The sequence below is a fragment of the Canis lupus genome, chromosome 24, assembly GCF_011100685.1.
Source record: "Canis lupus familiaris isolate Mischka breed German Shepherd chromosome 24, alternate assembly UU_Cfam_GSD_1.0, whole genome shotgun sequence".
In the NCBI taxonomy this organism is placed as follows: domain Eukaryota; kingdom Metazoa; phylum Chordata; class Mammalia; order Carnivora; family Canidae; genus Canis; species Canis lupus.
Window position 1 is genome coordinate 121,973 of NC_049245.1, and position 23,659 is coordinate 145,631.

General features: G+C 59.6%; 1 protein-coding gene across 1 annotated transcript in view; it reads left to right on the top strand.

Annotated features, from left to right (window-relative positions):
• LOC119877460 (polycystic kidney disease protein 1-like 1) overlaps positions 1 to 23,659 on the top strand; it is a 79,964-nt gene that overhangs the window by 25,639 nt on the left and 30,666 nt on the right. Inside the window, exons 17-32 of the mRNA XM_038571395.1 lie at positions 107 to 421; positions 1,023 to 1,088; positions 2,528 to 2,698; positions 3,581 to 3,658; positions 4,807 to 4,949; positions 5,520 to 5,640; positions 7,436 to 7,547; positions 9,749 to 9,944; positions 10,664 to 10,720; positions 15,201 to 15,413; positions 16,583 to 16,822; positions 18,530 to 18,640; positions 18,751 to 18,905; positions 19,969 to 20,069; positions 20,892 to 21,084; positions 22,241 to 22,324. Of these exons, the coding sequence (XP_038427323.1) occupies positions 107 to 421; positions 1,023 to 1,088; positions 2,528 to 2,698; positions 3,581 to 3,658; positions 4,807 to 4,949; positions 5,520 to 5,640; positions 7,436 to 7,547; positions 9,749 to 9,944; positions 10,664 to 10,720; positions 15,201 to 15,413; positions 16,583 to 16,822; positions 18,530 to 18,640; positions 18,751 to 18,905; positions 19,969 to 20,069; positions 20,892 to 21,084; positions 22,241 to 22,324 (2,356 nt within the window). The remainder of the gene's footprint in view (positions 1 to 106; positions 422 to 1,022; positions 1,089 to 2,527; positions 2,699 to 3,580; positions 3,659 to 4,806; positions 4,950 to 5,519; positions 5,641 to 7,435; positions 7,548 to 9,748; positions 9,945 to 10,663; positions 10,721 to 15,200; positions 15,414 to 16,582; positions 16,823 to 18,529; positions 18,641 to 18,750; positions 18,906 to 19,968; positions 20,070 to 20,891; positions 21,085 to 22,240; positions 22,325 to 23,659) is intronic.

Below are 23,659 nucleotides of genomic sequence, written 5' to 3' on the forward strand. Positions count from 1 at the left end.
GAAGAGTCAGATGCTCAGGCCCCTGGGGCCCAGGGCCCAGTGCCCGCAGGGTGACACGTGTACTGCTCCTACCCCAACGTCTGACCCTGGTGCCCGTCTGGTCCAGGTCCCTTTTGCAGGGCGGTGGGGCTGCTGGGCGCTGCCGGCCTGGGGGCCGATTCCATGCAGCTGCCGTCCAGCGCACCGTCCACGGCGGCGAGCTGCCCGGAGCCCCGTGGGACGGGTGCGGCGTCCTCACAGAAGCAGTCACCACAGCCCCGGGTGCAGCCGGGACCGTCACTCCCGGGGACACTATCCTTGGGGCCCGTCGACACGCACCCGCTTCCTGATGCGGGCGACGCCGCGTTCCCTGGACTGGCTCGCCGGTTCGCGGGGTCCCCTGGGACTTGGTCGCCCTGGAGCCCGTCGCCGTCCCCCTCTGGTAAGTGCTGAGCTTGCAGGACGCTCGTGCTCAGGTCCCTTCTCCCCAGCGAGGCCGTGTCGGGCTCAGGGCCGTCCTGTCCCCCACTCCGTCCCGGTGCCCCGGCCCTTCCCTTTCCCCCCAGTTTCCAGGCTGCACCCGAACCATTTCTGTGCCTCCCAAGTGGAGAGGGGACCCTTTGTCGGGGAGCACCGTCCCCTCGTGATGTCACCGACGTGCACCTTCCTTGGGCAGCAGCCTGGCAGATGTCCCCGCCCCAGGGGCCCCGGGCCTCAGGCCAGCGGGTGGGGGGCCTCTGCACCCCCAGCCCCCGGGACAGGACAGCCGCGGGGATGTATCTACCTCCGTCCTGCTGAGGGGAAGGGGCACGAGGCTCTCTGAAGGGACAGGGGAGCCTGGGGGGAGCGAGAGCTTGGCTTCGGCCCTGTACCCACGGCGGCTCATCCCGGGGAGCCAGGCACCCAGCCGCCTGCCCCTCCACGGCCCCAGCAATGGGGTGACGCTGCCGAGCCGTGGGTGGACCCTGCACGAGGCCTGGGCGGCCGTGGGCGCCTCGGGAGGCCTGTGCACGTCACGGGCAGTGCTGTGCTCCTCCCCATAGACTTCGAAGCCGACTACGGGGACATCCAGGAGGCGGTGCCACCCACAGGGAGACAGCCGGCCCACTGTGAGTCGTCACCGTCACCGTGCTGGGGCTCCCCGTGTCCCCCTGTCCCCATGCCAGCCCAGGCTGCAAGGTGTCCCCTCTCTCTGGGGTTCCCCGTGTCGCTGTCCCCACGCCAGCCCAGGCTCTGAAGTCTCTGAAGTCGAGAGCTCCCCTTCTGCCCTGGCATCATGAGCACTGAGAGCTCCCAGAGGCACAGGGAAAAGCTGAGACTCCTTTGCAGGGCACTGTCCACCCCGATCTTCTGGCTCAGCCTCCTCTGTACTCGGGGTCCCTTGCTCCAGAGCCCCAGGTAGCCCCAGGCCCCCAGAGGCGCCGTCCATGGCCCCCACCTTGGTCCACGGGTGTTGGCGGCCGGAGCCCCGAGGTGTCCCCGTGGAGCCCGGCCTCCTTCCCGCCGGTGCTTTCCTCCTGCTGGGCCGTCCCGCCTCCGTCTCCGCCAGCTCTGCTCCTGTGAGAGCCCCGTGTCCTTGCCGCTGCTGAAGCTCTCGGTGCTTGCCAGCTCTCCCCCCGTGGCCCTGCTCCTGCCCTCGGGCGCGCTTCCACGGCCAGCGTGGACCCTCGATCCAGATGATCACGGTGCCTGGACTCTGGCTCGAGGGACAGATAGTGCTTGGTGGAGGACGTATCCATCACTGGACAGGATGGCTGGAAGCTCAGGGGGTGACATGTCCCTCTGTGTCAGGACAGCCAGATGGTCATGGCGGATTTGTCCATCTGTCCAGCCTGGCGTCGTCGGCGCCCTCCTCCCCTGCCTCCACGGTGTCATTAGGCCTGTCCCGGCTCCACCCCGTGTCCACGCAGGTGTGTGAGGGCTCACCCGGGTTCACAGCAGGTGCCCCGTAAATAAGGCTGAATGAAGGGAAAGCACAGTGTTGATGGAATCGCCTTCCTGCCTGTGAGTCGGTTCCGAGCCCCGCGCGGGTCGTGTTCTCACGGCATCTCCTCCCGGCGACTGTGAGTCTGCAGTCAGTCTGTCCGTCCTCCGTGGCATCCTGGCACCGCCGCGTGCCCGGGCACCCGTGAGCTCTTCCTCCGTCTCCACCTCCCTTCCCGCCGCCTGGACAGCCCGCGCCCGGGTGCTTTCAGGGTGCAGCCGGGCCCCCCGCAGGCCATCCTCAGTGGCTTTCTGGCACTTTCTCCCACCTCGTTTCCTGCTTCCTCACCCCCTCAAGTCGCATTTCCCCCCCTCCTCCGGGTGCTCACTGCAGAGCTGGCTCCGGCCTGTGTCTGCACCTGCCCCAGGCGATGGCCTGGCCATGGCCCACCTGCTGGGTCCCCTCCACACCCCGCCGTGTCTGTCCTCACTCGCCCTGGCTTGGCCTGTAGGACGGCAGTGGCCAGCGTTGTCTGCTCTGCTGGGCTCAGCTGGGGCACTGGCCTTCTGGGACGTCACTGGGACTTGTCCCTTGACCATCCGTTGCCTTGGCTTGTCTTCCTAGGGTCCGGCGCTAGCCTCCCGGGAGCAGACCCGAGTTCGAGTCCTGGTGGGGGCCAGGGGGATGGGGACAACCTGCTGGGCCCCCTGCGCCCCGCGGCCGGGCCGGCCCTCATGGTGGACTGGCCCAAGGCCCCGGTGGGCCGCGCCCTCTTCCGCAGCTACACGGCCTCTGGTAGGAGCACTCGCTTCACGTCTGGGGATTCGCAGCTGGTCAGGGGTTGGGGACCAGACCTCAGTTTCCTCTGCAAGTTTTCCTTTCAAGAGAGCAGCCCGAGGGCTCATTGTGCCTTTTTTCCTCGCGTGTCCCTCTGTGGACAGGGTGCAGAGGCTCCACTCCAAGGTGGGGGGCTCCTCTGTGGCCCACCGGGAGCCCTGTCTGCAGGCCGTGGGGTGCAGGGGCCACCAAGCCTGTGCCAGGCAGCCCCCCAAAGCCGGGGACCCGGATGTCCTCCCTGGGGGCGGCCAACACGTGACGTGGGCACGGGGGCTCTGCTGGCGGTGCTGCGCGTGGGACTGCACTCCCGCCCTGGAGCCCCGGGGTTCCCCTGACATCACATGGCTGTCTCCTCCCCATCCCCTGCCACATTTCGGGAAACCAGGGTTTCCCTGCTGAGACCACCAGCCCGTGCTTGGGGTCAGCCTCTGGCCGCTAAGGAGGGGACCCGTCACCAGTGGGCAGTAGTCATACCCAGATTTAAGAAATGCTTCCCAGTCGGTGCCCTTGGAGACGAGAACATCGCTTTGAAACGCCTTAATCATGCGCCGTGGGCAGACCCCATGTGTCCCGTGGGACCCCGTGGATGCCCCAGTTGGCACAAGTGTGATGTGGGCTCCCGCCAGGGTCCGCTCGCTGCCAGAGCCGAGTGCGATCCAGACGTGACCCCAGGCCCCCGCTCAGGGTGCTCGGGCAGGGGGGGCTGCAGGGGGCTCCCAGGCCCACAGCCAGGCGGGTCGCACCCTGAGGGCGGTGGCGGAGGCAGCGATCACGCTCCGCAGGCGGCTCCGGGGCCGGGGTCTGTGTGTCCGCAGCCTGCTGACGCCCCCTTGTCCGCAGGCATCACGGGACACGCAGTGACAATAAAGCCGTTCTCGCTGAGCCCCGGGGAGACATACGTCGTGCAAGCCTCCGTGGGTACGTCCCGCTGCCCGCCGGCCCTGCTGCGGGGACCATCAGGGTTTGCTTTTTCTTAAAGATTTTCTTTATTAGAGCGAGAGAAAGCGAGCAGGAGCGGGGAGAGGCAGGTCGGGGAGACCTGAGCCCCCAGGCGCCCGGGGAAGCGGGTTGTCATGATTCATGGCGCTTCTGGAAGCTGCAGCCCCGTCCATCCCCTCGCTCCGGAGCGCGCTGAGCTCCCTCCGCCCCTTGAACCTCTCCCCCCGTGCTTCTGGGCCGTATGGGGTCAGCAGCGTGTTTAGGTCACGGTAAAGGTGGAGATGTTTGCCTCTAGGAAGACAGAAAATGACGTGTGCATTAGGTTTTTTTCCCCCAAGACAACTGTGTAAATTGGTTCTCTCCCCGCAAATTGACTGATGACTTGTACGCCTGTTGAGCCCCGAGGAGGTGACGGTGGTTCTGCGCAGCCTGGGTTGTGAGCCGCCTGTTCGCACGGCGCCTGCTCCGCACCCTTCTGGCTGCTCCATAACCCGCTCTCACATCTCCCTTCGGGGGCAGTTTTACATTTTCTGCCACATTTCCCGAGGCTTTTGGTTCCATATGACCTGATGGCTTATGCGTGTGCACGGGTTAGAGTCACAGTCCGCCGCTTGGGCCGAGTCCCCAGCCCCGTAGCCCGATGGGCCTCCCTTCCCGAAGCCCGAGGGGTCCCCAGCCATCACTCCCATGCCCCGTCTCTGCCTGACGACTTTGCAAATGTCCTGCAGCCCCTCACTCGGTGCGTCCAGAAATGCACCCCCGGGCGCCTGCGTCAAGCACGTGGGAGACCTTTGCTTTTGTGGCCACGAAGGCGCCAAGCAAACCTGTGGCCACACCTCACTCCCACTGCCACTGCCATTTGTCCAAGTGCGGACACGGGGGCTGTTGGCTTTGGCTGGTCACTGCCTCGGGGTGGGGAGACTCAGAGCCTGAGCGCTGAGGCCTGGGTCGTCCCTGCTGTCCCGCTCGTGTCCCTGTGCGCCCCAGCAGCCCTCCCCCCGCCCCCCCTCCACTCCCACGCTCGCCAGGCCGGCCTCGGCCTTGGGATGGGCTGCGAGGCTGTGTCTCTGCCCCTCACACACGGCACCATGGGGGGTGCGGCCCTCATGCCTCATCCTCTGCTGTAGCCTCCACGCGCGGCCTGCTGGGGAGGGCGCAGCTGTACCTGACCCTGCATCCAGCCCCGCGGGACGTGGCCTGCCAGGTGCAGCCACACCGCGGCCTCGAGGCTCACACCGTCTTCAGCATCTTCTGCATGGCGATGAGACCGGTACGCGTGGCCACGCGGGTCCGTCCCAGAGGCCGGGGTAGAGGAGGCGCTCGGGGAAGTGCTGTGGGTGTGAAGCTCGGCGCCGGGGTTGGCGCAGGGGTGCTGTGGGGATGCCCTCCAGCCTCTCGGGTGCCAGGCCTGCTCCTCCCACAAACCCACCACGCGCGGCCCCAGGGCTCAGATCCTGGCCTCCTGCAGGTCCCAAGTGCCCTGCTCTTCTTTTTTTTCCTTATTAAGTCCTATTTATTTTTAAGATTTTATTTATTCATTTGAAAGAGACAGAACTTACCCCCAGGAGGCCCAGATATCTGTGTCTCTGTGGCTTTTGGGGTTCCCAGGCTCGGGGAGCGCGCCACCCTGAGTGACAGCACAGCATGGGGCCCTCTTGGTGCTAGGCAAGGGGCCCCGGAGGTCGGTGGTCACCCCCGTGCGAGCAGCCCCTGCCCGGCCCCAGCCCGTCTACCAACAAGGGTCCTGGGTGGAGTGAGGGACGCAGGGCTGTGTGTTTACTGGGGATCTAATTCGGTTTGTTCAACATTGTGTTTTGCCCCCGTATGGAACGGATCCTAGGACTTTCGTTACAAATTTAGTTACCGGATAGGAAATGCCTCCGAACACACTTTGTACCACGGGAGAGACACCCAGTATTACTTCGTGCTGCCGGCGGGCGAGCCCTCGGACAATTACAAAGGTGAGTCGGGCGTGGGCCTGGACGGCTGGCGGTGCTCGTTGACGGCCCTAGACCTTCCCCTGCCTCCCTAACCTAGGAAGTCTTCAAACTATGTGTCTAGAAATTACCATTGTTATGTATTCATCTTAAAACATCTTGTGCTTCTTAGATTATCAGGATCCCCTATTTTTTTTTAGCTCGAAACAGAGCATTAGCAATATTAACTGTAAGTCGATTCATTTCTTGTACCTGGAGGTTGTAACTGAACTATATGCAAGGGCCACAATGCCCAAGAACACTTGCATTCATGAATTCAGCCTTTGAGACCAGCCGCCTATACTCACGTAGCACAGGGCATGAGGTGGCCCCGCGTGGGACCCAGGTCAGTGACGCTGGGCAAGGGCGTTCCGACCGCAGGGGCCTCTGTGCGTGGCCTGGGTCATGAATTCCTCCACAGTGAAGCTGTGCACGCCCCGTGTCTCCTTGAAACAGTCCTGCATGCGGATGCTCCCCCGCCTCCCCCACCCGCTGGAGTTGGCCCTGCAGCCCTCGCTGGTCCGCAGCCCACAGGCCCCTCACCCACGCCCCCCTGTGGCCACATGGGACCCCATCTGAAGGCCGACAGACCCCAGGGCCGGGGAGACGCCCGCAGGATGTCGGGGCAGGGCCTCGGCTCCGTGTCGGACGAAAGGGCTTCTTGATGTGAATCTGCAGACCTAGACTTCAGGCCACAGCCACTGAGCGGGTCGGGGGCGGGGGGTGGTGATGTCATTCAGCCCTCCCCCCCACCCTGAGGAGCACAGGAGGCTTGTGCACACCAGGGTGATGGATGCCTGTGAAGACCTGACTTCCAGGGTCATGGGGGCAGGGGCACATGAGCGGAACGGGTGCAGCGCATCTCTTGCGGGTGGCTTCCCCAGGCTGCGGGTTGGGTACAGCCTGCCCATCTGCCCGCTGGTGCTCTCACCTTCTCCACCTCCCGGGGGGCCCCGTGCTCTGCCCTGGAAGCCCCACGTCCCTGTGGCACCAGCCCTCTCGCCGCGGGACTGGCCCCCTTGCCTGCGGGCTCAGTGTCCTGCTGGGCATGTGCCTGGACTGTTTGGGTGGCCCAGGGTCCAGGGGCCACGTCTGGAGAAACGCCGATGGTCAAAATCAAGTGCCAGACCCTTGGCTTTGTGTTTCCGGTTGCGAAGCCTTTTACGCGGCCACCTGCGTCTGGTCTGTGCCTCGGTGAAGCTCCGGGCTGGCCCTGTGGCCTCCATGGCAGCAGCGCCCGCTCGGGTCCGCCCGCAAAGCCCTGGTCACGGGCCTGTAGCCGGGCCTGCTCAGCCGTTGGCCGGGCCGCTCCCAGGGCTGCGTAAGGAAGTCCCGGCTTTGCCCCCAGACCTGCCCTCTCCGTGCATTGCTCAGGAGCTGCTTCGAACGATCACTGTGCCCTTGATCCTCGAGGTCGGGTGGCCCCTGTCTCCCGGGGGGCCGGGCCCGTCACCGCTGTGTCATGCTGCTGCTGGCGTGCCGGGCTTGCAGGCCGGACGAGGGAGTGCCTGGGTGCGTGAGTGACGCTGCCGGGCTCCTGAGGCCCGTGGCGGCCACGTCTGTGGCTCCGGGCCCACGGCCAATCCTGCCGGATGCTCTCCAGTGCCCAGGGCCCCATACTGCCGCGTGGCACTGTTGGAACCCCTGCGGGGTGGCCCCCCGCTTAGGCCCAGGCCTGCTGTGTTGTGATGTCACCTCCTGGGCGCATGGATCTGCCCAGAGACTCTGGATGCTGGGCATTTGGTCTCCACAGTGACCCTCCTCCCACGTTCCCTTCCAGTCATGGTGTCCACGGAGATCACGGACGGCGTGGGCTCCCGGACGCTCCCATGCGTGGTGGCAGTGACCGTGCTGCCCCACTTCCACGGGAGCCTCTGCCTGGACGAGGACACGTGAGTGTGCTGTGCGGGGACACCCTCGGGCCGGCCCGCACCTCCTCGGGAGCAGGGTGTCCCCCGATAGCCACAGGCAGGGTCTGTGGTGGCTCCCGGGGACCCGTCCTCTGGGGATGAGAACAGAAACAGCCAGGGGTCTGCCTCTGCGGCCCTGACTCAGGTGTGTGCGATGCGCCCAGGTGGCCGCGGCCTGCAGGGCGCCCGCCGTGCCGGGATCCCACCTGCGTGCGTTTGGCCCCTTGGGTTCGGTGCACAACACAGCCGAGCGCCAGCATCACAACCCCTAGCTTTGGGGCTTTGCCATTGTCCCCTACACCCTCGGGCTTGCTCGCCGTCCCCCTCCTTTCCCGACCACGCGGCTCCCTCCTGCAGCCCCGACAGCTCCCCTACGTACGTCCTCCCACAGATTTGCCGGTCCTGGACGTGGCTGCAAGCAGGCTCACGCCCCGTGTGCTCCTTTGTGTCTGGCCCTTTGCTTGAGCGGCGTCTTTGAGGTCCATCCACGTTGCGGGGCTGTCGCGACCCCGCCTCTGTGAGCCAGGTGGCACTCGGCTGTGGGCCCGCCACCTGTTCATCTGTTCATCAGTTGGTGGACGTGTGATGTGTTTCTGCTTCTGACTGTTAGGAATAATGCTGTTAGGAACAGAGATGCGGGGTGTGGCGGATGCCTGAGGGGGAGCTGCTGGGCCGCAGGGCCGCCCGGTGATCCCCTCTGGGCCAGTGTGCGTGTGGCGTGAGGTAAGGCTCCAAGTTCATTTTTCTGCAGGTATATTTAGTTCTTTCAGCATCGTGCGTCAGAAAGGCCAATCTCTCCCCATTAACCTGTCCCAGGCCCTTGGTCAAAATCAATTGGCCAGGAATGCCGCGGAGCCTCAGTGCAGCTCCGTCTGCCGCGTCCCCCTCACCCCGAGCCACGCCGTCTTCCCTCCTGCAACTTCCTAGCGTATTTTGGAATTGGGAAACACGAACCCACCAGCCTTGTTCTTCTTGTTCAAGCCCGTTCTGGTTATTCTGGGTCTCCTGGGGGTTATTTTGGCAACGTCAGCACAAAGCCCCCCGGGGATCTCGACAGGCACTGCCTGGAGTCTGTAGATCGCTCTGCGAAGATCGTCATCTTGAGAACATGAAGTCCACCCATCTGCGGTTTTCCCTTTATTAGATTTTAATTTCTTTCAGCAATGTTTCATAGTTTCCAGGGTACAGGTATCGAATTTTTTTGGTGGAGTGTAATTATAAGCATCCTATTCTTTTTAATGCTATTGTAAATGGAGTTGTTTTTCCTAAATTCTGCTTTTGGATTCTTATTGCTACTGTGTAGCTATACAATCGGTGTTTATGTTATCGATCCTGTTTCCTGCGGCCTTGCACACTCATTTATTTGTTCTCATAGCTTCTTAGTGCGTTCTTGGGGATTTTTCACGTCGCTTTTCCATTCTGCAAACAGAGCTTTACTCCTTCCTTTCCAACCTGGATAACTTTTTCTTTTCCCCCTAGCTGACTCACCTGGGCTGGACTCTTCCAGTCAAAGGTGAATAGAAGTGGCCAGTATGGAGATGTGGGGGCTCTCTTCCAGTCTAAGCCGGGAAGCCTTTCATCGTTCACCACTTAGTGTCGTGTTCGCTGTAGGTTCTCCATAGGTGTGTTTGTTTTGAGGTTGAAGAAGTTCCCTTGCATTCCTAGATTTATGGTATTTTTTTATCATGAAAGGGTGTTGGATTTTGTCAGCGGTTCGCTGGCTCCATGGAGAGGATGATGTGGGTTGTGTCCCTCGGTCCGTTACCATGGGCTATCATCCTGACTGATTATCATACTTGGGCTGCTCTTGCGTTCCTGGCACAAACCCCACATAACCAGGGTGCGGGGTTCAGATGCTTGGGGACCTCCAGCCAGCTGTGGCCACGTTGCTGTCTCCGTCTAGTTCAGGCCCGTCCTGCGTTGTGCGCCGCAATGCAGCTCTGCCATTGTGCTTGGCACTGGGCCCGTTTCAGCTCTGCTCAGGGGTCTTTCGGAGTTCTGATGTTAGGCCTCACAGCCTTTTCTGAGTTTCTCTTGCACCGACTGCCTGTCCTCCGAGCCATTCCCCGTCTGCCCTGACCCCCCAAGGAGTTTTCTATACCAGGTAGAAGTCCTCCGGGCCGCAGGCGGGGCAGGCTTGCAGCAGGCTGGAGCAATCCCGACAAGTCTTCCGTTTCCTTCAGATATAACTCCAGCCTGAAGCACCTGTCCACCCTTCAGCTGATGGGCAGTTACACCGAGATCAGGAACTATATCACCACGATCACCAGGGTCCTGAGTCGCTGGGCCGCGGAGGACCGAAGTCCCTCGTGTGGCCAGTGGTCGCGGATACAGGATGCGCTGATTTCTTCTGCGTGTGGACTGCCTGTGGCAGATCAGGTGCGGTGGGAGCAGGGTGGGCTCCGTGTCCCCAGTGGCATCCCTGTGGCAGGCCCGTGGCCGGCGGGCTCACCAGCACACCGTCTAGCTTGTGAAACATGGTCAAGGAGGGAGGTCGGGAGGCCAGCCCGCCTGGCCCGGGTGTGCGCCCCAGTATCACTGCAGATCTCTCTGCTCGTGTTTCTCTAAGCCAAGGGGGGTGAATCCCGCCTGACTTGACTTGTCAACCACGAAATGACCGAGTCAAGTGTATGATGATCTGGGCTTGGAAGGAAATGGGCGCATGTGCAAATGCCTCTGGGCCCGATGAGCACACGTCTGCGTCTCCCGCCGCCGGCAGCCACCCGAGGGTGCTTGCGTCTCAGAACATGCCCAGGGCCCTGTGACGCTGAAGCCCCAACCCAAGAACTGCACAGTTCTGTTTCTCCCCCCTTGGCGCCTCTCACCCTTTTCCCGAACTTCCCCAAGCTCCGGCCTTCTCTCTGGCCCTTCTGGTCACACCCCGCTGGGCTGGGGGAGGCCAGAGGCCAGGGGACGCCCGGAGGACACAGGGCCCTAGCCGGCCAGGTGGGTCCAGGGGACGGTGCCTCCACCGTCTCGGCTCAGAGACCAGGATGTGCTCTGCGTGCGGGAGGATGCTGGGAGCGACGCCACTTGGGACCGTGACGAACTTTCCTTCTCTCTCCGTCCCCGTGTGTTTGCTTGTTTGTCCCGGTCAGGAAGACATGACCCACTCCGTCCTCATGCTGAGGGGCCTCCTACGCTTCCCTCGTAAGGTGAGTCGTCTCCTCCCAAGTGTGCTTTCCTATGTTGTTGTTTGTTTTTGCATAATTGGGAGGCCCTCGGTCAGTTGTTAAAGGACCCACAGTGCAGGCTATGGTTTGACACTTAAACTAGATGCGGGACTTGCCCTGAGAATTCGCGTGAATAGGGCCACCCATCCCAGATCACCGGGGATGAGCTCGTTCCCCAATACAGAGGCCAGGAAACCCCAAGTAGAGAGGTTCCGGCGGTATCACCCGTGCGACACATGCTCCGGGTAAGGGGGTGGCTCTCTGTTACGAACCTGGGTACAGGGTTTCCAGCCTCCTCTTCTTTCTTTCAAGTTTTTATTTGAATTCCAGTGTAACCAGCCTGCAGGGTACTGTTAGCCTCAGGTGCTCGGTGCAGCGGCTCCGCCTTCCATACGGCCAGGTGATCCTCACGACAGGCGCCCTTCGTCCCTGTCACCTGCGCCCTGCCCCCTGCTCACCAGCAGCCTGTTCTCTAGAGTGCAGAGTCCGTTCCTTGGTTCCTTCCCCTTCGCTTGCTTGCTCTGGTCCTTAAATTCCACACGGGGGCACAACCACACGGTGCTAGTCTTCCTCTCACTGACTTCGCTTCACGTAATAAGCTCTAGGAGCATCCGCACCGCTGCCCGTGGCAGGATTTCATTCCTTTTTATGGCTGAGTAACCTTCCACCGCGTGCACAGCACCGCTCCCCGACCCATTCCTTGGCCGGTGGACACCTGGGCTCCTTCCACGGTGGGGCTGTGGAGGACCTTGCTGCTGTGAGCACTGCCGTGCACAGGCCTTGGAATCAGTGTCCTGTATACCCTGGGTAAGCACCTGGCAGTGCTACTGCTGGGTCCTAGGGTAGCTCCAATGGAACTTTCCGAGGGCCGTCCACGCTGTTCTCCAGAGCGGCTGCGCCAGCTTGCGTCCCCGCCAGCAGTGGGGTGCCCCTTTCTCATCCTCACCAACACCTGTTGTTCCCGTGTTAATTTTAGCCATTTTGACAGGTGTCAGGTGGGACCTCATCGGGGTCTGCTCTGCATTTCCCTGATGACAAGTGATGTCGAGTATCTCTCCATGTCTCTGCTGTTTGAGTGGGTTTTTTTTTTTTTTTTGAGAAATGTCTTTGTGTGTGTGTGTGTGTGTGTGTGAGTGAGAGAGCGAGAGAGAGAGCGGACATAGGGGAGCGCTGGAGGGAGAGAGAGAATGTCAGGCAGACTCCCCACTGAGCACAACGGGCTCGATCTCACAACCTCGAGATCATGACCTGAGCTGAAATCAAGAGTTTGAGGCTCAATCGACTGAGCTGAGGCACCCAGGCGCCCCTCTTCTGCCCATTTTTAACTTGATTATTTGTTTTATGGGTGTTCAGTTTTATAAGTTGTTTATAGATTTCTCCTTCCTCTCTTCCTCCCTCCCACCTTCCCTCCTTCCTCCTTCCTCCTTCCCTCCTTCTTCCTTCCTTCCTTCCTTCCTTCCTTCCTTCCTTCCTTCCTTCCTTCCTTCCTTCCTTCCTTCCTTCCTTCCTTCCTTCCTTCCAAGATTTTATTTATTTATTTGAAAGACAGAGCCCACAGTGGGAAGGGGGGAGAGCATCTCCAGCAGACTCCCTGCCAAGCTCAGACCCCAACATGGGGCTTGATTCCACAACCCCGAGATGTCGATCTGAGCCCACACTGACCCCCTGCCCCCACCCTTCTTTCTTGTCAACCCTCCCAGCTCCAGGTCGGAGCTCTTGGCTGCCTTTCCCATTTCTCCCTCTCTGCGGGATGATCCCCTGCTTGCTCAGAATGTCACTTATTTACAATCCCTCTGGACGTCACCCCATTTCTGGCTCCTCTTCAGAGCCGGGCCTGCAGGAAGCTGGCTCTTGCCTGTGGCACCTGCACACTTTAGCTGAGGGGATCTGGCTGCTGTCCCGCCTTAGCAGGGAGCCTGTCCTGTCCCAGCGCCAGCCAACTCCCGTCCTGTCGGGAACCCCCCCTCCCCCCGCCGGGACAGTCTCCTGGCTGTGACCGCTGTGGGCTCCTCCCTTCTTTGCTCGGTGCCCCATGCCCCAGGGCAGCGTCCCTGGCCCTATGCTCTCTGCACCTCCTCCCCGGGAGGGGGACGGGGGTCTCACCACCACCTTCTCCGTTATGTCTGCATGACGGTGACACTGACCTGGGGCCTCCACACGGGCCTCCTCAGGGCTCAGGCGCGTCACTGCAGCCGCCCACTGGTTCCCACACCCGCACCTCCTCCCCCGCCCTCGCATCCACTTCCTGCCTGTCGTCCCTGCCCTGCGACTATGCTCCCTGCCCCCGACTGTGCTCCCTGCCCCTGACTGTACTCCCTGCCCCTGACTGTCCTCCTTTACCCGCGACTGTCCTCCCTGCCCCCTACTGTGCTCCTTGACCCCTACTGTCCTCTCTGACCCCAACTGAGCTCCCTGCCCCCCAACTGTCCTCTCTGCCCTCAACTGTCCTCTCTGCCCCCGATTGTGCTCCCTTCTCCCTGACTATGCTCCCTGTCCCCTGACTGTCTCCCTGCCCTCTGTCTCCCTGCCTCCCGACTGTCTGCCTGACCCCTGACTGTGCTCCCTGCCTCCTGACTGTCCTCTCTGCCCCCAACTGTCCTCTCTGCCCCAATTGTGCTCCCTATCCCCCAAATGTGCTCTCTGCCCCCAACTGTGCTCTCTGCCCCCGACTGTGCTCCCTGCCTCCCGACTGTGCTCCCTGCCTCCCGACTGTCCTCCTTTTCCCCGACTGTGCTCCCTGCCCCTGACTGTGCCCCGACAAACCTGACCGTGGCTCTCATTTCCAGAAACTGCTTCCGATAGTTTTGGTTGAAAAACATCCAGTATGACAAATGGTCGTAGTGTGTTCTTTAAAACACTGAAAACATGGATGATGAGTTCCTTCCTGTATGGTGCTGTTCATAGTGGTTTCTGGGTATTTCCAGACTAGCTAATTTTACTGCTGGTGAAAGAGTTTGATTTCAGGAAGTATTTCTGAAACATTAACATTTTGGTTAACCAAGCATGCTGTCAGAAAGGAGAATCTTAATTCCATTCCATCAATATGCATTTATTAGCAATTCCCGGGAGCTGCTAAGGCACAAGGCAGGAGGACATTTGGTTTTGTCTTTTAGGCCGGATGACCGAAGCTAAATGTGGGACCAGACTTGCTTCAGTAAACATGTGGGGTCCTTTAAGGAGGAGGGTGCCCAAGTGTCCCAGAAAGGCAGTGTGGAGAGCACTCTGCCCGGTGGGCATTTGAAATTGGCTCTAAAAGCTACGTGGGAAAGAACCATGATTCATCTTGTTCGGTGCGACCAGAGCGTCATGGACAGGTCTTTAGAAAGACTTCTCATCTGTCAGCAATGCACACTGATGTGTGGTGGATAGAAATGATGCTTGAGATTTCCTTTAAAACATTGTCCTAGAAATCCGAGGGGGGAAGGGCGCCTGGGTGGCTCATGGTTGAGCCCGTGACTCTTGGATTCGGCTCAAGTCATGATCTCAGGGTTGTGAGATCCAGCCCTGCGTTGGCTCTGTGTTCAGCAAGGAGTCTGCCGAAGGTTTTCCCTCTCCCTCTGCCCCTCCTCCACCTCTCTCTCATATAAATGGATAAATCATTTAAAAAAAAAAAAAAGAAATCCAAGGAGGGATAGAAAATCTGTTGCCAATGAGTAAGGGCCACAGCTGGGAGGGGGGCGTGTTGGAACACTGTATTATTCTCTCTACTTTCACACGTGTTCGAAAATGGTCCCTCTTGTATTATGCTGAGTGAAGTAAGTCGGTCGGAGAAGGACAAACATTATATGTTCTCATTCATTTGGGGAATATAAATAATAGCGAAAGGGAATATAAGGGAAGGGAAAAGAAATGTGTGGGAAATATCAGAAAGGGAGACAGAACGTAAAGACTGCTAACTCTGGGAAACGAACTAGGGGTGGTGGAAGGGGAGGAGGGCGGGGGGTGGGAGTGAATGGGTGACGGGCACTGGGGGTTATTCTGTATGTTAGTAAATTGAACACCAATAAAAAAAAAAAAGAAAAGAAAAGAAAATGGTCCCTCTTAAGTGCTTGGGAAGGACAGGAGTAGGATTTTGTCGGTAGACACAGGGCAAGGGCGTTGCAGGAAGAGGCCTCGGTCCTTTGGGAGCCCTAAGAGTTCCGTGGGCTCGAGATGCCTGCAGCAGGTGGTGGGGGCCATTTCAGAAGGGTTTGTAAAGCAGCTGTTGGGTTCAAACCAAGTAGTGTCTTAGCATAAACGGCCATGGGACCTTTATTTTCTGTGGTTGTTTCATGGGTCAGGAGACTGAAGACGAGAGAGGACGTTGGCGCCAATGAAGTTGGCCAATAATGCGCTGGGCACCAAACCCAGGCTCGATCCCCAGTTCCTGGAGCCCTGGAGTGGCTTTATTTCCCATAGTGATGGAAGAAGCGGGGATGGGGAGATGGGGAGACCTCCCTTTACACCTTCTCTTTTCCCGCAGCTGAGCTTCAGGAGCGCGGCTCTCATCCTGAAGTCTGCCCGGGCACCCCTCGCTCAGAGCCCGCTGTCGGGGAGGCTGGCGGTGGACAAGGGGCTGATGCTTGAGCTCATCCTACTCGTATCCGAAGTCTTGGAGGCCTCGGACTGGGAGAAACCCAGGAATTCGGGCTTCCTGCAAGAAGAGGGGACCAAGATCATCTCGGATCTCTTGTTGGTACATCAGACTTTTCTCTCCACGGGTAACAGCCATCCCCTCGTGTAGCTGCTTCTAGAAACCAAAAAGTAGAATTGGCTCTTCAAGTACTGTGTTGATTGTTCTGGGTGGTCGTGGGGCCCTTGGAAATTTTTGGTTTGAATTCCAAGTGCTGGGACGCCTGGGGGGCTCAGAGGTTGAGCGTCTGCCTTCGGCCCAGGGAGTGACCCCGGGGTCCCAAGATTGAGTCCGGCGTCGGGCTCCCTGCATGGAGCCTGCTTCTCCCTGTGCCTGTGTCTCTGCCTCTCTCTGTGTGTCTCTCATGAATAAATAAATAAATAAAATCTTTTAAAAAATCAGTATTTCATGGGAATATTGTAATATTCCCATGAAAAGCTGCTTCTGCTCCATCCGTCCACGTTTTGGTAGCTTTCCTTCTGGGATGTCTGCGGTGCTACCAGCCTCAGAGACAGCATTTCTGAGCACACGTTCTTCTTGAGGAGCAAACTGAAGTAATGCAAAGGATTCCTAATGTGCATTCATGCAAAAAGCATGTTATTCTGTTATTCAACTACAAAAAAATCCACTGACGTTTGTTTCTGCTGTAGTAACTGCAGGGTTGACCGGATTTTTCCCCCGTAGGAAATGGCCCCAGGTTGTAAGGAGTTCATAGACAGGCTTCTTTTTCTCCTCTCCTACCCATTTATCCTCTTTCCTGCCCAGACTTACTGGTTTAGCATTACATTTGGGAAATCCGAAAATAAACACGCTCCCGCTTGAATCTCGTAAGAGGAACCGCGATTAGCGGTCACGCATTTGTGCGCTGTACACCTAACTCTCCCCTCGCTGAGCCCTGTGGCACCGTGCTGAGGTCAACTGCCAGGTCCACGCAATGTTCAGGCTGCTTCTGGATGAGCTACAAGACCCCCAGAGGAATAATGAAAGTATAACACTTGTTGCAAAATGCATAAAATCACGGGAGGACGCGTCAGAAGCAAAGAAAACAGTTTGTGTGTTAGTATTGTCCTTCGGTGCTTAGGTCTTCATGTCACAGCGCTTGCTTGGGCCACCGAATCTCAAGCACCCTGAGATGGGCCACCTTTCCCCTTGTTCGCCGCCCCTCACCTGCTTCTGGCCCGAGATACCTGACCCACAGGCACGGCAGGCGCTGACCCTGGGCTTTGTTTCAGGACGGCCTCTCTGCAAGCACGGAGCACCAGCTCCACGTCAGCGCTGGGCAGATGGAGTTCCGCACGCGTCTTCACCACGACCTGCAGAGCTCCGTGCAGAGCCTGGGCTCTGTCCAGGTGCACCTGCCTGCAGACCTGGCCGCGCAGAGTCCTGTGGGGGCTGTGCAGGGCCCGTGCTACATTAGCCAGCTCATGCTCTTCAAGAAGAACCTGTATCCGTGGGGACGAGGTCCTGGGCAGGTACGAAATGGCAGGTGACCGGTCCCTTCCCACGACCACCTCCAACCCGCGGTAAGGAAGCTTTGGTGACGAGGAGAGGGTGCAGGTGGCATGTGTTGCTCAGGGCCAAGAGAGGGCCCATGTGGAATGTGCCCTTGGCTCTATTGTTTTTGGAAGAAACTTTTAGCAAAACTAGGTCTCCCAGGATCCAGATGTCTGGGTCCCCTCAGTAGTGCCCGTGAGGCCATTTTAACCTGGTTTACTCGTTTCTGTGACCAAATAAAGACTTTAGCCCCGTGAAACTTAAGAAGGGGCTACCTCGGACCGCCCAGAGCGTACCTCTCTTCTTCCATGCTCACTCACGAGCACGCCCGGGCTGGACCAGCGAGGGTGGCCGCTGGGTCCCCAGGAGGCTGTCAGAGGAGGGCAGCAGGGTCAGAGCGGGTGTCAGACCGGGGATGTTGGGGACGTGGTGCCTCCACACCCAGGACCCACGTGAAGGACCCCAGCCTGGCTCAAGTGCCCGATAATGCCTGATGAATGAATCCACCACTTACTGGCGGATTCCTTCTTTGGGTGAAAAATGCTCGTCTTACAAAACATTGACGTTTTATTATTGCTTTAGGGAAATAGAAATGCTTAATCAGCATATGAAAGCCATTCACATTAACAAGCAGTAAGGAAATAGACATTAAAATGATTTTTTATTTATTTATTCATGAGAGACACAGAGAGAGGCAGAGACCCAGGCAGAAAGAGAAGCAGGCTCCACGCAGGGAGCCCGACGCGGGACTCGATCCCAGGACCCCAGGGTCACGCCCTAGGCCCAAGGCAGGCGCTAAACCCCCGAGCCTCCCCAGGGATCCCAAAATAATTTTTTTTAAGGTGCAGCAGTGTAACGCTCCAAAGGGACTCCCCTCCAAGGAGCTGCGGCAAGCAGGTGTCCGTGGTGCATGGTCCCCGAGCAGAGCTCACGCGGAGCTTCAGATGCCGGACCTGCTGCTGTGCTTGCAGGAATCCAGAGGAAGCGAGGGAAGAGTCATTCAAAGCACGATTTTTTTTTTATTCAAAACATTATTAGTGATAACCCCGGTAGAGTCGTTCCTAAACGTTCAACGGGGAGCTACAGCTCACCGACGATTTAAGTGAATTCCGATGATCCCTGTGTAGCCAAATAAAGTGACGTCAGCTGGGGAACTTTGGCGATTTTGGAAGATGTTGCACAAGACCCCAGGAGCCTGGGTGTACATGGCTGGCGCACGGACACGGCCTCCGACGTGGCTCCCCCGGTGGGGCCGGCGGGGCCTCCGAGCGCCGCCGTTCCGGGCCAGCCGCTCCACTCCGTCTGTGCATCCTTCTGTACCTTCCTGGCCGCCCGCAATCTGCCTTCCTGCTGCTCCTCAGGGAAGGAGAAGAAGCGCCGCGGTGCGTGGGTGGCTCAGCTCGGGAAGCGTCCGACCCTTGATTTTGGCTCAAGTCCTGATTTCGGGATCGTGGGACTGAGCTTCGCAGGGCGCTCCGCACGCGGCGGGGAGTCCACCTGGGAGTCTCTCCCCCTCTGCCTCTCTCTCCTGTCGGGGCAAAAAACTGCTTTAAGGGCTTTGGAAATGATCAGTGTCGTGAGGGTCCTCGCCCGAGCGAAGCAGCGGCGCCGCAGCCCTGCCGTCTTGGCCGGTTCCCGGCGGGTGCACAGCACGACCCCGGACCTCGGGGCTCTTGTCTCCGCAGATTGGCCAGGTGGTCTCCGCATCCCTGTTCGGCTGCTCCAGCAGGAGGCCCGTCGGCGGCTGGCGGCTGAGGGCGCCCGTGGCCGTGGAGTTTGGGGAGGAAGGCTGCCTGGTGAGGGCCCTGCAAGCACCCGGGGTCGCGCCGGCCGCGCTGACCCGCTTCCCCTGCCTCTACTTTTGCAGAGGCCGATTTTGCTGACCGAGCTTTCCATTTGGTGACAGGACAACGGAAGAACCAGGACAGCGTTTGTGCTGCTTCGGGACAGAGTGAACGTTCATGAGTTCACGGGCGCTGCGACCCCCCGGGAGTCCCTGCACATAAGGATTGAGTTTTTTAGGCCCCCGTCAGGAGCTTTCCCGGTCATGGTGCTGGTGAGGTGCGTTGCCCGGGCTGGGGTGGGGGGACCCCGCCACCCCGGAGCCAGGCCGCAGCAAGAGCGTCTCCGAGAGCAGGGAGGGAAACCCACTCTGCACGCAGTCAAGACGCTGTCGTCCAATGGCCCTACGTGACGTGGTCACTGGCTCACGGAAGGAGCCGCACGCTGTCTCCTCTGAGATGTGGCTCCTGCCTGCTAAGCTTAGAAGAAGAAATACCTGAGCGTCTGTTACCGCACAGGCGGCCCCATGCGGAATCCGGTTCTCTCTCCAGTGTAGACCTGGGTCAGAATTCTACTTTTTATTTATTTTTTTTAATGGAAAAAAAATGTGTTCAAACCGATGTATCTGAGAAGGAGGTTTGCTAATGAATCCCCTTCCCCACGATACTGAGCTTGCGAGGCTCAGGTAGGCCCAGTTCGTGAGTGGATCGAGAGGGGATGCTGAGCAGCTGGCCAGTGGGGAGGGTGTCCTGGGATCCCGCAGTCACAGGGCCGGGTCCCCGGGCCTCCGACAAAGCTTCCCTCCAGCGCCCCCCTGCCCGAGCGGGCCCCTCCGCCAGCTGCGCCTCCCACGGGGCGCCGTCCACACCGCCTGCCGCCTGGGCTCGGTGTGTGTTGTGGCTCCACCCTCATCCTGCCACGTGAGCGGGGCCGCTACCTGGGGCAGGCCGCTTCTCTCCGTTTGCATTTTCACTTAATTCTTTAAGTCACACAGACACAGGTAGACGGTTCCCAGCGGCCCTGTGGGGCTCACCGTCCGCCGTCTGCCATCTGCCGTCCCGGAGGCCGCGGCCACTGTCCCCAGCAGGGGAGGCTGCCTGGCTGCCACCTTCCTGAGCCCGCGGAGCTACCGTGTTCCTCCCAAGTCTGTGTTTCATTCAGAGGTTTTTATTCTGCGGCGCCACGAGGGGTGGTGCCCAGTGGTGCTGTGAAGTGAGCGCAGCTGCGTCCCCACCTGTGTCCTCGTCGTCAAAGGGATCTTTGCACAAAAGCGTCTGGTGGAGGTCTTTGAGGGGAGAAAGCAAAACACGACTGGACACTGGGGCTTTGTCTTCCCTTCCAGGTTCTCCGAGAAACCCACTCCTTCTGCTTTTCTTGTGAAAAAGGTCTACGTCTGGGATGAGCAGCCCGTGCACCTGCATATACCTGCTGGGCCTCTGAGAGGTCAGTGGGCGAGGTCTCCTCATTTTAATTTTAATTTTTACTTTAAAAATCTTTAAAGAGATTTTTTTATTTATTCGAGAGAGCGAGTGAGCATGCGCATAAGCTAGGAGGGAAGGGGGTGGAGAGAGTCTAAGCAGACTGCCTGCTGAGCACAGAGCCCGACAAGGGGCTCGATCCCATGACCAGGGGGATCAGGACCTGAGCTGCAACCAGGAGCTGGGCGCCCAGCACACTGAGCCGTCCAGGGACCCAGTCCTGTCAGTCTGAGTTGCTCTCGTGGTGACAAGGGCTGTTCTAAGGTTCGTGTGGATGGCAGCGCCTTGCTTCAGTCGTGGCGGAGGCATCGAGCGGCAGGTGCACACCTGGGTGTGGCCCGAGCCCATTCACCTCCTCCCCCCCCCCCCCCCCCCCCACCACTTTCCAGGTGCTGCTGCTGCCTCTCCTGTGGGGCCTCCCTGCCTCACCCTCCCCCATCAGGGTGGGGAGGGACCTGGGTGCACCCGGAAGAGAGGCACACGGATCCGACACCCTGCTGGCCGTGGGAGGGCAGGCGGGGGAGCTTGTCTGCACCCGTTTGCTGCACAGTTTAAATAATCTGGGAGAGGAAGTGGCCACATGACTCTTACCCCGCCCCGCTGCCCCCGCCCCCAGCACCCCCATGCCCTGCTCCCTGCCCCACGGCCCCTCTGCCCCTGCCCCCTGCCTCCCATGCCCTGCTCCACTGCTCTCCGCGGCACTGGCCACTCCTCCAGTGGCTTTTGGAACACATTACACCTTGCAACCTTCAGGTTGTATTTATTACATTTTATTTTCTCCCTTTAGACCTCAGCTTGGGCTATTTATCCTTATTGGATGCTGACTATGACAGAAGCCCTCGGAACAGATACTCAGCCAAGGCCGTGAACTACACTGTGCGCTTCCACTGGCTGCAGTGCGTCGTCTGGGAAGCCGGAGAGTGGAGGCCAGCGAGCTCCTCCCCACAGCCAGGAGTGTCTCCAGGGAAAGTGAACTGCAGGTACAGACGTGCTGCTGCGGACAAACCCGAGGTTTTTAGAAGCCGACCGCGTTTTCCTCGGCGTGGGGCCGGGTCCCTGGAGCCTCCCTGGCCGTGGGTTCCTGGGAACCTGGTTCGTGCGCCCCTGCCCAGTCCGCAAGCCTAGTGCCCTCGGTACAGGAGCCTCCAGGAGAGCCAGGTCTGGCTGTCCAGTGCTCTTGGGTGCCCCCTGCAAGGGGACGGCTGCGGCCCGCGTCCCCAAGTCTGTCGAAGCGCGCTGCTGGGTGGACGGTGGCGCCCGCCGTGGCTGCCCTCCAGCCATGCGGCCTCTGCCATCTCCACCGCTTGTCTGCGGAGAGCCCAGCTCACATGTGATTGCCGGGGCAAACTCCATGTGCGCACGGTCCCCGTGGACCATGTCAGCCTCCGGCGAGTTGGGTGCATGGGTCGCACGGCTGGAGCAGACGCTGTTCATCATCCAGCGGCCAAGCTGACCGTTCCGTCAGGGGCGCTGCCGTGACCCCTCCCCCAGATGCGGGTACAGTGACCGGGCACGTTTAGGAATGGAAATAGTCACTTCCTTCTTACAAAGAATCGGGGGCTGCGGCACCCGATAGGTCCAGGTCCTACCCCACATCGGCACGTCTCGCTGCTGCTCTTCTGTTGTGTTTTTTAATTTATCCGGTGTCCTGGCTAGTGACACATCGACCCTATTGGTCGTGGCTCAGAAGTTCAGTTTGATATCAAAGTAATCATCAGTGCGCTGACATATTTATTCCCTATTATGTCTTGCCGTCCGCGGGCACCGGTCTGTGGGCCGGAGGCCCAGGAGTGACCAGCGTATGGGCCCTGCTCCCAGGATAATGAGAGACAAGTAGGTTTTACTAAAACCTTAAGAATCGGCCTCCCAGCAGTTGTCACGGAAGGAGTGGCGGGACGGGGGCCTGTAGCCCGGGACTGGCGTTCGGGTGCTGGTGGGAGTCTGGTTGGTGGCCATGCGTCTGCCCCCAGCGGGGCCGGGCTGGAGCCTGCGGGGTGTGGAGACTGAGGCATCTGCATGAAGTCGCGATTACCAGCCCCCGGCACCCCTTCTGGCCCTCCTTCCACCCGCGTACATGATGCTGTAGACGCCACTCTCGGCCCGTGCTTGGTGCCCCAGCCCACGTCTCCCTCCTAGCCATGACCGCCTGGCGCCCGTGTCCATCTCGAGAAGAAGCCCGAATGCCACTTTCTCAGCGAGTGACATTTCCGAGCTGCAGAGGTGAGCTCCGTTTTCTGGAGAACAGTAAGTTTTACTTGCGCCGCTGCCCCCGCGGGAGCCCACGTGTCCTCCTGAGATGCCCGAAGCCCATGTCGCTGTCGCTGGTTTGCATCCTGGCCGGCCCACATGAGTAGATAATCTTCCATGAATATCATATGGCGTCTGTCCTTCCATCCACGGGCAGGAGACGCAGAAACGTGAGAATGTCCGCATCCTTTTTAGCCTGTGGGTCCACACTGACAGGGCTGTTCTTGTCGCCGGGGACACGGTGGTGCGCCCAGCCTGGTTTACGCATGTCCGTAGCTCCCTCTTTCTCTTCCAAACAGAAGGGAGCTGTCTTTATTATTTTTAAAGTTTATTTATTTTTAAAAATTTTTAAAAGACTTTATTTATTTGAGAGAGAGAGCGAGTGAGCACGAGCTGAGCGGGGAGCCCGACATGGGGCTCGGTCCCAGGACCCTGGGATCGTGACCTGAGCTGACGGCAGATGCTTCACCAACTGAGCCCCCCAGGCGCCTGTTTATTTACTGGAGTAATCGCTACACCCCATGCAGGACTCGAACTCACAACCCCAAGATCAGCAGACACACGCTCTTCCAACTGAGGAGCTGGGTGCCCCAAATGTGTCCCGTTTTAGATAATAGATTGCAACTCAAGCTCATTTCTTGGGCTATGGTTTTATACAGAACAAGCATATTTGGATTCTGAAGCATGAGTAAGTAGAGGGTGAGCTTGTGGGGGCAGGAGCCCTTGCTCGCCCCCCACATGGACCACGGATGGGCTTGGCTCAGGGCAGCACTGAGCGCTGTTTGCTGAGTGAATACAGATGGCAGAGGCTGCGTTTCCTGATGAGCGTTGGGTCAGGCTCCTCCCCCTTATGCTGACGTAATGGGGATCCCGCTGGACCATATTATTTAACCAGTCACCAAAGAGTAGATAACTCTGTAGACCAGTGAGTGGATCCCTGATACCACAGGTGTGGGGGCTGCGAGGTCACCAGGCATCCGGTGATGGGACTCGGGACAGCTGTTCAACGGTGTTTTGGGATATGACGAGGGGGGGGGGGGGCAAGGAGAGGGGCAGCCCCGGGGACCCCCACGTAAAGGGCAACATCCCAAGTCAGGCAGGGGCAGCACAGCATCGGCCCAGCACCAGCCCTCTCCCGCCCTGCGAAGCCCAGTCAGAGGCCCGTGAGACTCCAGGTTAGGGTCCTGCACCAGGGACGCGAAGCGGACCCTGCTCCGTGGGTCTGGAGGGGTCGGTGACCCCCTGGCCAGCTGTGGCCCTGGGAGCAGGAGGCGAGGGCCTGTGTGTGGGGGGCAATCAGCCCGACCG